General features: G+C 46.3%; 1 protein-coding gene across 1 annotated transcript in view; it reads left to right on the top strand.

Annotated features, from left to right (window-relative positions):
• The window catches only part of col7a1 (collagen, type VII, alpha 1), a 363,650-nt gene that overhangs the window by 233,654 nt on the left and 115,450 nt on the right, over positions 1-14,546 (top strand). The window contains exons 71-74 of the mRNA XM_060835829.1: positions 265-333; positions 2,956-2,991; positions 8,259-8,294; positions 10,537-10,575. Of these exons, the coding sequence (XP_060691812.1) occupies positions 265-333; positions 2,956-2,991; positions 8,259-8,294; positions 10,537-10,575 (180 nt within the window). The remainder of the gene's footprint in view (positions 1-264; positions 334-2,955; positions 2,992-8,258; positions 8,295-10,536; positions 10,576-14,546) is intronic.

The raw sequence follows: 14,546 nt of genomic DNA, 5'->3' as shown, positions 1-14,546 counted from the left end.
TGTCACTAACTGAAAACAAAACTAAAAACCTTCCTGGGTCTGTGTGTGTCCTGAGCCTGCCTACTCGTGACTCCAACTATCTATCTGAAGAAGACAGCACTGAGGTAACATCTCTCTGTAAGAGAAACAGCACTGAACATATCTCTCTTAAAGGCAAAGTGCTGTTACAAAGGGAGAGAGAAAGCTGAATGGTGAACATGCACTTAATTGTGTTTCAGAAACTTGCAAACCCCCTCACTTCATTTATTTGTCGTAAATTTGCAGGTCTTATTTATCAAAGGACTTGACTCATCCTCCCCAATAGCAGGACCACAAGGGCCTTCAGGAACTCCGGTAAGGTGGCAAAATAATGGTTACTTTAAAGCACAATCAGATGTCAATTCAAGAAGGGGCAGTAGACGCCGGCTCCATTTAGATGAAGAAATTTGAGGCAGAAATGTGACCTCCATTTAAATCAAATAAGTAAACATGGTTAAGCCTCTTCTTGAGTGAAATAGGGGGAGTTCTATGTTGCATTTTGTCCATATTGCATTACACAACATAACCCAGAACATTCTAGAAAAAGATGCTTCGCAGTAAGGACTCTACTGTGGGACATTATGCTGTGTTATACTTTGATCCAGTGTTGAGTAGAATTGTTTTGACCTGGAACAACACATATCTTTCACTGTCTGGCATAGCTTTACAACACTGCAGTGTTCTGTAAGGCTTCATGAACAGCCAAGTCAGAGCATGCCTTACAATATACATAATCAGTACAAAACCATGATATACTGTCACTGATCCAGCTCCACTAACATTCAAGAACAAAGTTAAAAATCACACAACACACCAGGTTATAGTCTAACAGGTTTATTTTGAAGCACTAGCTTTTGGAGCGCTACACAACCATCTGATGAAGGAGCATCGCTCCGAAAGCTAGTGCTTCCAAGTAAACCTGTTGGACTATAACCTGGTGTTGTGTGATTTTTAACTTTGTACACCCTAGTCCAACTCCGTGTCTCCAAATCATTCAAGAACTAATCAGTATAATGTTTCTAATAGTTGAAACCGCATCCAGGATTTGAGGGAGTGTTTTCTGCAGCTCATAGGTTGAGGAATTTTTATTTATTTTATTAATTTGAGAGATGTAGGCATCGCTGACTGGTCAGCATTTCATTGCCTGTCCCTAGCGTGTAATATATATTCAACAAGACGATGGTGAAGTCAATGTTTAGTGTGTTTCCAGACCCATGCAATTCTCTGCAGATCCTATTCCAGATCAAAATAATGAGCAAACTATTGGTTTCCTGACAGCTGACACCAGCTCAATGCAGGTTGCACTGTGCAAGGGAACCTCTATGCAGAGGACCAAAGGAACTAACATCTCGTCACCCTATACCACTATTACCCTGCACCCATGTGTGGAATTGTATTTGTACTTGTTCATCATGAAGTGAGAAAGTCTGCTGTGATGATACTTCCACATGACTTTGTGTTGCTTTGAGATGTGGTGCATGATACACAGCGAATAGTAGCTGGGGAACAGGAGAAGGAACAAAACTATTAAATCTAGGGACCTAGGTAACCCAGTGAGGGAACTAAGTTCAAATTCCAGTGAGGCAGAGTCTGAAAGCTAAGAGTTGAATGATAACTGTGAATCTGTTGTCAACTCTTTGTGGACAAAACCCATCTGGGTCATTAATGTCCTTGTGGATGGAAATTTGCCATCCTTATGTATTCAGGTCCGCATGTGATTCCAGACCCACAACAATGTAGTTGACTATGAGGTGCCCTCTGGGCAATTAGGGATGGGCTGCAAATGTTGGCCTAGCCAGTGACACCATCATCTGTAAATGAATGAAAAAGAAACGTAATGGAAATAATTACGGTTAGCTCGAAAACCTGTACTCACTATTGAAGCTGCAGCATTAAAGTGAATTAAGTTCACTATGTTTCGTGTGATCTTCATGGTGAATTCCATGCAGATCAGAGTCCCTGCCAGATCCCAAAGTGAGGTGTTACTCCTTGTCTGTAGTGGCTCAGTTAGTAGCACACTTATCCCTGAGACAAAGGCTAGCAGGTTTAGATTCCACTTAAGCTCAAAAATCAGTGTTGGTTTGCCATGATCTATTAGAGATAAATGCTGGAGCAACTCAGACGATTGGGTGGAATTTGCAGAGAGAGAAACAAAGTTGATGTTTTCAGTCCTCTATGACTCCTGGAAATGCTTTTTTTTCAATTAGATGTTGAACCAAGGCCCCAATTGCCCTCATGTTTGGATGCAAAATGATCCCATGAGACAACTTTGAGGAAGAGGGATGAAGTTTTCCCTGGTGTCCTGACCAATATTTATCCTTTAATCAGGATCGCAAAATCAGGTTCCCTGGATGCTATGACAATGCTGTTAGTGGGAACTTGATGTGTGCGAATTGGCTGCAGTGTTTCCTACATTACAACAACAGCTGCACTTTCCAAAAAAGTACTTTATTGGATGTAGGGTATCCTGGGACATTTGCAATCGTGAAAGATGCTATAGAAATGTTTTCAATTGCCGTCAAATCAATCTGAGAGGGTTTACTTGTGTTAGATAAATGGGGAGATTTGAATCTTCTAAGGAAGTGTTTTAATGTTTTTGAAAACATCATAGTCAGCAGCAGGTTGTGATGTCTGAATACTGACAGGAGCCTGTGGGGTTTGATCCTCAGACCACGATCTGAGTGAGTGCATGGTCTGTTATGTAGGCAGAGGTGAGAGAGTGCCACTTTGTCTGAGAACTTTGCATCAAGTTTGATATACGTTCAAGGAACGCATTAGTGAGGAAAAGGATGAGTTAGCAAAACCTTCACTTCCCTTCCTTCATTTGTGAATGTTGGAGTGTCTCAGCTCCTCATAATTGTGAGTGGGAATTTCAGAACGTGATTGAGACATCAGTGATGTTGTTTTTAAATGCATCGTTTTGTTTGTTTTCCACAGGGAGTACCAGGTATCCCAGGAACCTCAGGGCAACGGGTAAATTCTTTACCTTCTCATCCTACCACTGAGCAGCCTGGATATAACAAAGTGGGAGAGTGAGTGGTGAGGAGGATGCTGGGAGGGTTCAGGTTGAGTGTATGGCAGATGCCCTACAGCTTGAGTAAATGTGAAGTTATACACTTCAGTGCGAGAAATCAAGAGTATTGTTTGAATGGTGACATACTGGGAAAGTAGATGCACAAAGGGATCTGGGTGTCCTTGTACACCAGTCAATGAAAGCAAACAGGCAAGAGCAGCAAGGGATCAGGAAGACAAATGGTATATTGGCCTTCATTGCAGGAGGATTTGAAACCAGAAGTTGGGATGTCTTACCATAGGAGAAAGTGAGGACAGCAGATGCTGGAGATCAGAGTTGAGAGTGTGATTAGATTAGATTACTTACAGTGTGGAAACAGGCCCTTCGGCCCAACAAGTCCACTCCGACCTGCCGAAGCGTAACCCACCCATTCCCCTACATATGCCCCTTACCTAACATTACGGGCAATTTAGCATATCCAATTCACCTGACCCGCACATCTTTGGACTGTGGGAGGAAACCGGAGCACCCGGAGGAAACCCACGCAGACACGGGGGGAACGTGCAAACTCCACACAGTCAGTCGCCTGAGGCGGGAATTGAACCCGGGTCCCTGGCGCTGTGAGGCAGCAGTGCTAACCACTGTGCCACCGTGCCGCCCACCAAGTGTGGTGCTGGAAAAGCACAGCAGGTCAGGCAGCATCTGAGGAGCAGGGGAATCAATGTATCAGGCATAAGCCCTTCATCGCAGTTACATAGGGCCTTGGTGAGACTACAGCTTGTGTATTTGTTTGGGAACAGTTTTATTTTATGTAGAATCCCTACAGTGTAGAAACAGGCCCTTCGGCCAATAAGTCAACACTGACCCTCCAAAAAGTAACCCACCCAGACACATTCCCCACCCTATATTTACTCCTGACTAATGCACCTAATCTACACATCCCTGAACACTATGGGCAATTTAGCATGGCCAATTCACCTAACCTGTACATCTTTGGATTGTGGGAGGAAACCGGAGGAAACCCACGCAGACACGGGAAGAATATGCAAATTCCACACAGACAGTCACCAAATGGTGGAATTGAACCCGGGTCCCTGGCGCTGTGAGGCAGCAATGCTAACCACTGGGCCACCTACCGAAGAGAGGGTATACTTGTCAATAAAGAAACGCAGTGGAGATTCACTCGGGTAATACTGGGGGTGACAGGACTGTCCTCAGAGTGGTGATTGGTTTGACTGGGCCTGTATTCACAAGAGTTTAACAGAATGAGAGGGGATCTGATTGAGGTATCTATGACTAGACAGACTAGATGGAGAGAGAATATTTCCCCATGGTTTGAGGGGTCCAGAGCTAAAGGGTCATGGCCTCAGGATACAAAGTAGGACTGAAGTGAGGAAACATTTCTTCACTCAGAGGGTGGTCAGCCTGTGGAATTCGTGACCACAGAAGGCTCTGAAGGCTAGGTCACTGAGTTTCTATTCAAGGAAGAGATTGGCAATGTCTCAGACAGCAACGATGTCAGGGCGCATGGAGAGAAGTGGGAACATGATGTTGAGATAGAGGAAGAGCAGTGATCGAAGGGCCAAATAGCCATCTTCTGCCCCTGACATGGACAGGAAATAGGTTGACTGGCAGGAAATAGAGTTGGAATAATGCGTAAGTATTCAAATTGTCAATGGGATCTGTGTTGGGGAATCAATCATTCATGAACAATTTGGGTAAAAGATAAAATATCCAAATTTGCTGGCAACACAAAATCATGCAGCATTGTAGGCAGGGTAACGAGAGCATAAAATCACACGAAGGTATTGATAGTTTAGGCAAACAGGCAAAGCTGTAGTGGATGGATTTGAATGTAAGCAAGTGTACGGTTATCCACTTTGGACCAAAAAAGGATAGATCAGGGTACTTTCTAGATGGTATGAGGTTAAATATAGTGGATGTTTAAAGAGACTTGGGGGTTCAGGTGTGTTTATCTTTAAAATGCCATGAACAGACTCAGAAAGTAATCAAGAAGGCTAACGGACTGCTGGCATCTATATCGAGAGGACCAGAGGACAGGATGCTGAAGGTATGCTGCAGTCATCCAAGAGGCAAAAGTGAGGACTGCAGATGCTGGAGATTAGAGTCGAGACGATGCGCAGAGGATCTTGGAGTCCATGTCCATAAATCCCTGGAAGTTGCCACCCAGGTTGATAGTGCTGTTTAGAAGGCATACAGTGTGTTAGGTTTCATTGGTAGAGGGATTGAGTTCTGGAGCTGCAACTATATAAAACCCAAGTGTGGCCACACTTGGAATATTGTGTACAATTCTGGTTGCCCCATTACAAGAAGGATGTGGAAGCATTGGAAAAGGTGCAGAGGAGATTTACCAGGATGTTGCCTGGTCTGGAGGGAAGGTCTTATGAGGAAAGGCTGAAAGACTTGGGTCTGTTCTCATTGGAAAGAAGAAGGCTAAGACGGGACTTGATAGAGACATACAAGATGATCAGAGGATTAGATAGGGTAGACAGTGAAAGTCTTTTTCCTAGGATGATGACATCAGCTTGCATGAGGGGGCATAGTTGCACATTGAGGGATGATAGATTTAAGACAGACATCAGAGGCAGGTTCTTTACTCAGAGTGGTAAGGGCGTGGAATGCCCTGCCTGCCAATGTAGTCAACTCAGCAACATTAGGGAGATTTAAACAGTCCTCGGATAAGCATATGGATGATGATGGAATAGTGTAGGGAGATGTGCTTAGATTAGCTCAAAGGTCGGTACAACGTTGAGGGCTGAAGGGCCTGTTCTGAGCTGTATTGTTCTATATTCTAGAGTGTGATGCTGGAAAAGCACAGCAGGTCAGGCAGCATCCAAGGAGCAGGAGAATCGATGTTTTGGGCATAATCAGGAATGATGAAAGGCTTTTACCCAGAAAGTTGACTCTCCTGCTGTGCTTTTCCAGCACCACACTCTCAACTACAGTCATCCAAGACCTTGGTTAGACCCCACTTAGAGTACTGTGAGTAGATCAGGGCAGCACATCTTAAGAAGGGTAGATTAGCCTTGGAAGGAGTACAGTATAGGTTTAGAAAATTGAACCTGGACTTTAGGGGTTAGGTTATGAAGAGCGATTATACAAATTAGGTAAAACAATGACTGCAGATGCTGGAAACCAGATTCTGGATCAGTGGTGCTGGAAGAGCACAGCAGTTCAGGCAGCATCCAACGAGCAGCGAAATCGACGTTTCGGGCAAAAGCCCTTCATCAGGAATGAAAGCAGTGAGCTGGAAGAGCTCAGTGAGAGATAAGCTAGGGGAGGGTGGGGGTGGGGAGAGAGCAGCATAGAGTACAATGGGTGAGTACAAAGGAGATGAAGGTGATAGGTCAGGGAGGAGAGGGTGGAGTGGATAGGTGGAAAAGGACAAGTCGGACAAGTCCGGACAAGTCATGGGGGCAGTGCTGAGCTGGAAGTTTGAAACTAGGATGAGGTGGGGGAAGGGGAAATGAGGAAACTGTTGAAGTCCACATTGATGCCTTGGGGTTGAAGTGTTCCGAGGTGGAAGATGAGGCGTTCTTCCTCCAGGCGTCTGGTGGGGAGGGAGCGGCGGTGAAGGAGGCCCAGGACCTCCATGTCCTCGGCAGAGTGGGAGGGGGAGTTGAAATGTTGGGCCACGGGGCGGTGTGGCTGATTGGTGCGGGTGTCTCGGAGATATTCCCTAAAGCGCTCTGCTAGGAGGCATCCAGTCTCCCCAATGTAGAGGAGACCGCACTGGGAGCAACGGGTACAATAAATTATATTAGTGGATGTGCAGGTAAAACTTTGATGGATGTGGAAGGCTCCTTTAGAGCCTTGGATAGAGGTGTGGGAGGAGGCGTGGGCACAGATTTTACAGTTCCTGCGGTGGCAGGGGAAAGTGCCAGGATGGGAGGGTGGGTTGTAGGGGGCGTGGACCTGACCAGGTAGTCACAGAGGGAATGGTCTTTGCGGAAGGTGGAAAGGGGTGGGGAGGGAAATATATCCCTGATGGTGGGGTCTTTTTGGAGGTGGCGGAAATGTTGACGGATGATTTGGTTTATGCGAAGGTTGGTAGGGTGGAAGGTGAGCACCAGGGGCGTTCTGTCCTTGTTACGGTTGGAGGGGTGTGGTCTGAGGGTGGAGGTGCGGGATGTGGACGAGATGCGTTGGAGGGCATCTTTAACCATGTGGGAAGGGAAATTGCGGTCTCTAAAGAAGGAGGCCACCTGGTGTGTTCTATGGTGGAACTGGTCCTCCTGGGAGCAGATATGGTGGAGGCGGAGGAATTGGGAATACGGGATAGCATTTTTGCAAGAGATAGAGTGGGAAGAGATGTAATCCAGGTAGCTGTGGGAGTCGATGGGTTTGTAAAAAATGTCAGTGTCAAGTCGGTCGTCATTAATGGAGATGGAGAGGTCCAGGAAGGGGAGGGAGGTGTCAGAGATGTTGAAGGGCTTTTGCCCGAAACGTCGATTATACAAATTAGTCCAGTTTTCTCTAAGATTTAGAAGATCAAGGGGTGATCTGATCCAAGTCTTTAGGATATTAACAGGAAAGAATTGGGCAGGTTGGCAATGACACAGCATGGAAGCTTCATCATTGGGTGGCATGGTGGCACAGTGCCAGAGACCCAGGTTCAATTCCTGTCTCAGACAACTGTCTGTGTGGAGTTTGCACATTCTCCCAGTTTCCTCCCACAGTCCAAAAATGTGCAGGTTAGGTGAATTGGCCATGCTAAAATGCCCCATAGTGTTAGGTGAAGGGGTAAATTTAGGGGAATGGGTCTGGGTGGGTTACTCTTCGGAGGGTCAGTGTGGACTTGTTGGGCCGAAGGGCCTGTTTCCACACTGTAAGTAAGTAATGTCTGTAATAAATAAAAACTGGTTGGGGATTCTAGAAGTAGGGGCATGGACTGAAAATTGGGGCCATACTGTTCAAGAGAGATGTTAGGAAGCACTTCAATACGCAAAGGGTTGGAGAGGTTCAGCATTCTCTTCCTCAATGGAAGTTGATGCTCAATCAGTTGATAATTTTAAATCTGAGATCGATACATTTTTGATAACCAAAGGAATTAAGGAGTATGAGCCAAAGGCAAGTATATGGAGGTGGACCACAGATCAGCTACTAACTCATTGAATGGCAGAGTAGGCTTGAAGGGCTGAATGGCTTCCTCCTGTTCCTGTGTTCACTTGATTGCCTCACTCAAATATGTATCTTGTATTTGCAGGGAGAGAAGGGAGACATGGGTGCCAAAGGTCAGAAGGTAAGTAGCTAAAGCTCTCTAATGGAGCATATGTGTGTGCATTATATGCTGGATGAGTTGGGCCATCTACGTTTGTAAAGTGGGAAGACAGGACCTTATTTTGGATGTAGTTTAACCATAATTTCAGAAGCATTAAAGGGTGCTGTATGTTGTAATATGATGTGATGCTTGGGAACCATTGGCTTGTGGTTGGGTAGATCACTGTCACCAGCCGTCCTTCTGTGGGAGAGAACGAACCTCAGCAATCTCAGTAGAAGATGCTCTTATCTTCAATAACAAGATGAGGTTTAATACGTAACTAAATACACACAAATTGCTCAGGCACGTTAACTATTCACTAGACTAATGACAAAACCATTGCCAATTGTTGTAAAGCCCCTTCATAACCTTCAGGGAAGGAAACTGCCATCCTTACCTGGTCTGGCCTACACGTGACTCCAGACCCACAGCAAAGTGGTTGACTCTTAACTGCCCTCTGAAATGGCCCAGAAAGCAACTCAGTTCAAGGGCATTTAGGAACAAGCAACAAGTGGCAACATTGCCAACAATACCCACATCCCATGCAAGAATAAATGAACGTTACTGACCAGATGTAGGTAAGATATGTATGCCTCTGTCAGGAGACTGTACTAGGGTCTAACTGATTTCAAAAGCTCTTATCCCCACCTAGTGGTTGCATTGTATATCAGACTGGGAGGGCTGTGATTGTGTCCATACCTCTGAGCTAGGAGGGCTGGGTTCTAGTCCCAAAGTGTGTCATAATGTGTCCGAACAGACTGGTTCTAAAATATTGATATCGGACTGAGTGGGGTTTCATTGTGGCCCGTAACCCTTTCATGACCATTACCTTTTTACAGATGTTTATGGATATGGGAGTTCTCTTAATTTTGAGCCAAGTCCCAGTTCAGCAAAATGTGTGTGTAATCCAACCCAACAGAACTGAGGGGGTTTTAAATTGTATACCTGGTTGTGGGTATTGCTGGCTAGGCCCAGTATTTATTGCCCATCACTAATTGACAGAGGGCAGTTAAGAATTATCCACATTAATGGCTGGAGTCACATACAGGTCAGACCAGGTTAGGACAGCTGACTTCCTTCCCTAAAAGACTTCTGTAAACCAGATGGGATTTTTTATTTATATAAATGACACTCATCAGTGAATGCCATTGGGTTGGGTTTTTATTCCAGCTTTTTAAAAATTGGTTTCAAAGTGTCATGGTGAAATACGAAGCCTCATCCTCAAATCGAGAGGCTGGGGTTCTGGATTACGACTCCATTAACATCACCACCACCTCGTCGAAACGTTGCACCAGCATAAGTGCCAGTTTTCGGGTGAGATGAGGCGAATGTTTATCAGGGCAGAGATAAGAGGAACATTTTCTCTCAGACTGTGGTATGACTCTGGAACTCTCTGCTTTAGACGTTGGTGGGGGGTGGGGTGGAATAAGGGTCATATTTTTAAGATAGAGGTTGATAGGTTTTTGTGAGGCAGAAAATCGAAGGGTATTCGGAGAGGTGCAGAGTTCTAAATGGGAATTAGATTCTCTACAGTGTGGAAACAGGCCCTTCGGCCCAACAAGTCCACACCGACCCTCCAATGAGTAACCCACCCAGACTCATTTCCCTCTGAATGATGCACCGAACACTGTGGGCAATTTAGCATGGTCAACCCACCTGACCTGCACATCTTTGGACTGTGGGAGGAAACTGGAGCACCCGGAGGAAACCCACAAAAACACGGGGAGAATGTGCAAACTCCACACAGACATTCACCCGAGGCTGGAATCGAACCTGGGACCCTGGCACCAGGTTCCCAGGTTCGATTCAGTGCACTGTGTTGCATTCAGAATACAAAACATATCTGCCATAATCTTATGAGATAGCAGAACAGGCTTGAGAGGCCAAATAGCCTGGTCCTGCTCCTTTTCATGTGTTCAGATGTTTACCATCATTGGAGGTAAAAGATCCCATGATTACTAAATCGATATCACAACCAATATTTATACGTCAAAAAAAATCATAAAATGTGGATCACATGATCATGCTCCCATTGCTGTTAGTGGGGTCCTGCTGTGCACAATTTGGCTACCAAATTTCCCAAATTGCCACAACACCTCAGTAATCCTGGCACGGGAAAAAAAAATCTAGATTGCAGTTGTGTGTGATCGTTATTAATCTGAAGAAACGTATTGAAACTTTGTGAAGAATTTCCCAGTCATGTTTTGTTTGTTTTTATGACCAGGGTGAACGTGGTTTTGAAGGGGTGCCGGGGACAGCTGCTGTAAGTACAGAATGCTTCAAATGTTGTTTCAATCTTTGTTTACTGTGATATAGGCAGAGACAGGAAGGGCACTGACTGATCACAGCAGTGGCCCTGCCTTCCATGTTCATCCAGGAATCAGATTGCTGGAGCGACGTGTATTTTTATGTTGGATATTGGAGCCCCTCAGATAGGCATGGTCGACGCTCCAATATTTTCTCCCTCTCAGGCATATGTCCAGGAATCTCTCTCACTCCTACTACTCTTTCAACAGCACGCGCTGGAATGATTTGCAAGTTGATCCATAACCTCTTTGAGAATTTGAATTAGAATCCCTACAGTGTAGAAACAAGCCATTTCAGCCCAACAAGTCCACACCAACCCTCCGAAGAGTAACCCAACTGAACCCATACCCTATTATCCGATATTGACCCCTGATTAATGCACCTAACCTACATATTCCTGAACACTATGGTCTCGTATTGGACAAACTTCCCTTGGACTTCATGTTCAGGAGTGGGATTTTGAACCTTGAACTTTTGGCTCAGAGACAGGGACATGATCTGTTGTGCCGTGAGACTTCAGTGTGTCCACTACACCCCGAGATCATCGTTATACTTCTTTTGTTATTCTGTGATAGTGCCATTCTTGAGAGTTTGGATAAAACAACTGGTTATTGTTGTAGGTTGTACTAAGTATAGCAGTAGGTGCTACAGATCCATGCAAACCCTCAAAGGCAAACACACAAACACAGTGACACCATATCCTCTGGCCTATGTGTCAGAGTTAGGAGTGGGAGTGTGCGAATGGAGGGGTGGATAGACGGCAATTGGCAGCTTAGCTTGAGGGAGAGTTGACACCAAGATGGGAGACGCCAATGAGCCGAAGTGAGAGGATGCTCTCATGGGGCATGTAACATTGATGTGGGCAGAATGGCCTCTTTCTGGTCTTCAGATTCTGTGTCAGTTTTCGAGCTGTACCACTTTGTGGAATCTTTGGCAACATCCAATGGCAGATGGACCTTGTTCTCAAAGAAAGATCATGTCCCCTCAGGTACTGTGTGTCAGATAATGGGAACACACGCTGATGGGGTAATGATGTAACACTGATATCAGCAATCACATGCTATTGGGATTGAGAATGGGGCGACAGTAGGAGACAGCTGGAATCCAAAGATCAGAGTTCTTAATGTCAGGTTAGAAGGAAGAGTTTGTCTGAACTCATGGATTTACTCATGGATCAGGCAGACGCATGGATACAGCTGATTCAGAGTCAGGATTACTCAGTGAACAGAGTCTCTACAATGTGGACCACTCCATCAATGCAGTCTGTCCAGTGCAGTCTCTGCAGTGCAGGCCAGTTGTCAGTGCAGAAAATGTGTTGCTGGAAAAGCGCAGCAGGTCAGGCAGCATCCAAAGAGCAGGAGAATCGATGTTTCAGGCATAAGCCCTTCTTCAGGAATGAGGAAAGTGTGTCCAGCAGGCTAAGATAAAAGGTAGGGAGGAGGGACTTGGGGGAGGGGCGTTGGAGATGCGATAGGTGGAAGGAGGTCAAGGTGAGGGTGATAGGCCGGAGTGGGTGGGGGGCGGAGAGGTCAGGAAGAAGATTGCAGGTTAGGAAGGCAGTGCTGAGTTCGAGGGATTTGACTGAGACAAGGTGGGGGGAGGGGAAATGAGGAAATTAGAGAAATCTAGGTTCATCCCTTTTGTTTGGAGGGTTCCTAGGTGGAAGATGAGGCGCTCTTCCTCCAACCGTCGTGTTGTTATGTTCTGGCGATGAAGGAGTCCAAGGACCTGCATGTCCTTGGTGGAGTGGGAGGGGGAGTTGAAGCGTTGAGCCACGGGGTGGTTGGGTTGGTTGGTCCGGGTGTCCCAGAGGTGTTCTCTGAAACGTTCCGCAAGTAGGCGGAACATCCCTCCTCCCTACCTTTTATCTTAGCCTGCTGGACACACTTTCCTCTCCGAGCTGGGAGTTTTTGTTGTAAATCTTTTGTCCCCTTTCTAGGTGACATCCTCAGTGCTTGGGAGCCTCCTGTGAAGCCAATATACCGGCCACTGCAGCGGACAGCAACTGACAACCGGAAGCGGCAGATTCAAACCACTATAAGTGCCGAAGAAAACATGACAGAAGCGCTTCACAGGAGGCTCCCAAGCACTGAGGGTGTCACCTAGAAAGGGGACAAAACATTTGCAACAAAAACTCCCAGCTCGGCGAACAGAACCACAACAACGAGCACCCGAGCTACAAATCTTCTCCCAAACTTTGAACACTTTCCTCATTCCTGAAGAAGGGCTTATGCCCGAAACATCGATTCTCTTGCTCTTTGGATGCTGCCTGACCTGCTGCGCTTTTCCAGCAACACATTTTAGCCCTGATCTCCAGCATCTGCAGTCCTCACTTTCTCCTCCAGTTATCAATGCAGGCCAGTCTATCAGTGCAGTCTCTACAGTGCTGGCCGGTTCATCAGTGCAGTCTCTACAGTGGGGCCAGTCCATCAGTGCAGTCACTACAGTGCAGGCCAGTCCATCAGTGCAGTCTCTGCAGTGCGGGCCAGCCTATGAATGCAGTCTCTACAGTGCTGGCCGGTTCATCAGTGCAGTCTCTACAGTGCAGGCCAGTCTATCAGTGCAGTCACTACAGTGCGGGCCAGTCTATTAGTGCAGTCTCTGCAGTGCGGGCCAGTCTATTAGTGCAGTCTCTGCAGTGCGATCCATCCTTTCAGTGCAGACTCTGCTGTGCGATCCAGCCTATCAATGAAATCTCTACAGTTCTGGCCAGCATATCAGTGCAGTCTCTACACTGCGGGCCAGTCTCTACAGTGCGGGCCAGCCTATGAATGCAGTCTCTGCAGTGCAGACCAGCCTTTCAGTGCAGTCTCTACAGTGCAGGCCAGTTTGTACAGTGCAGTCTCTACAGTGCGGGCTGATTCATCAGTGCAGTCTGTACAGTGCGGACCTGTCTCTGCAGTGCGGACCTGTCTGTACAGTGCGGACCTGTCTGTACAGTGCAGTCTGTACAGTGCGGACCTGTCTATACAGTGCGGACCTGTCTGTACAGTGCAGTCTGTACAGTGCGGACCTGTCTCTACAGTGCGGACCTGTCTCTACAGTGCAGTCTCTACAGTGCGGACCTGTCTGTGAGTGCAGTCTATACAAAACCAAAACCCAACCCCATGGTAGGTTGCATCCACAAGGAGCTAACACCACAAGATTGTATCCCTGTTGTCAGTACAAACCATGGAGATAGTATAAATAACTGAGTGGCTAATGTGCTCTTCATTCTAAGCTAATTTAATTGTGTTAAGAATTATTAGTTGTGGCTAATGACTCAGACTGGATTACTTTACTCTGGATTCCTGAGGTGAGGCGAGAGTGACAGCCCTTGACCAACAAGGCCGCATTTGATCATGTGTGGCATCAAGGAGGTGAAAGTGAGGGCTGCAGATGTTGGAGATTAGAGTCAAGAGTGTGGTGCTGAAAAATCACAGCAGGTCAAGCAGCATCCAAGGAGCAGGAGAATCAACGTCAATTCTGCTACCCCTGTGGCATGAAGGAGCCCTGGCAAAACTGAAATAGTGGTTATCAAGGGGTAATCTCTCTACTGTCCTCTGCTAGGAAGATGTTGGAAGTCAGCCATCTCAGGGCCAGGACATCTCTGCAGGAGTTTCTCAGGGTACTGTCCTGGGTCCAACCATCTCCAGCTGCTTCATCAATGACCTTCCCTCCACTATAAGGTCAGAAGTGAGGATGTTCGCCAATGATTGCACAATGTCCAGCAACATTCACAACTCCTCAGATACTGAAGTAATCCATGTTTAAATGCAGCAAGATCTAAACAATGTCCAGGCTTGGGCTGACAAGTGGCAAGTAACGTTCACACCACACAAATGCCAGGCAATGACCAGCCCCAATTAGAGACGATATCACTGCCTCTTGATATTCAATGGAGTTGCCATCACTGAATCCCCCACTTTCAACAACTTTGGGTTACTA

The sequence above is a fragment of the Hemiscyllium ocellatum genome, chromosome 14 (genome assembly GCF_020745735.1).
Source record: "Hemiscyllium ocellatum isolate sHemOce1 chromosome 14, sHemOce1.pat.X.cur, whole genome shotgun sequence".
NCBI lineage: Eukaryota > Metazoa > Chordata > Chondrichthyes > Orectolobiformes > Hemiscylliidae > Hemiscyllium > Hemiscyllium ocellatum.
Note: the sequence above shows the minus strand (reverse complement) of the source record. Positions and strands in the feature narration are given on the sequence as shown.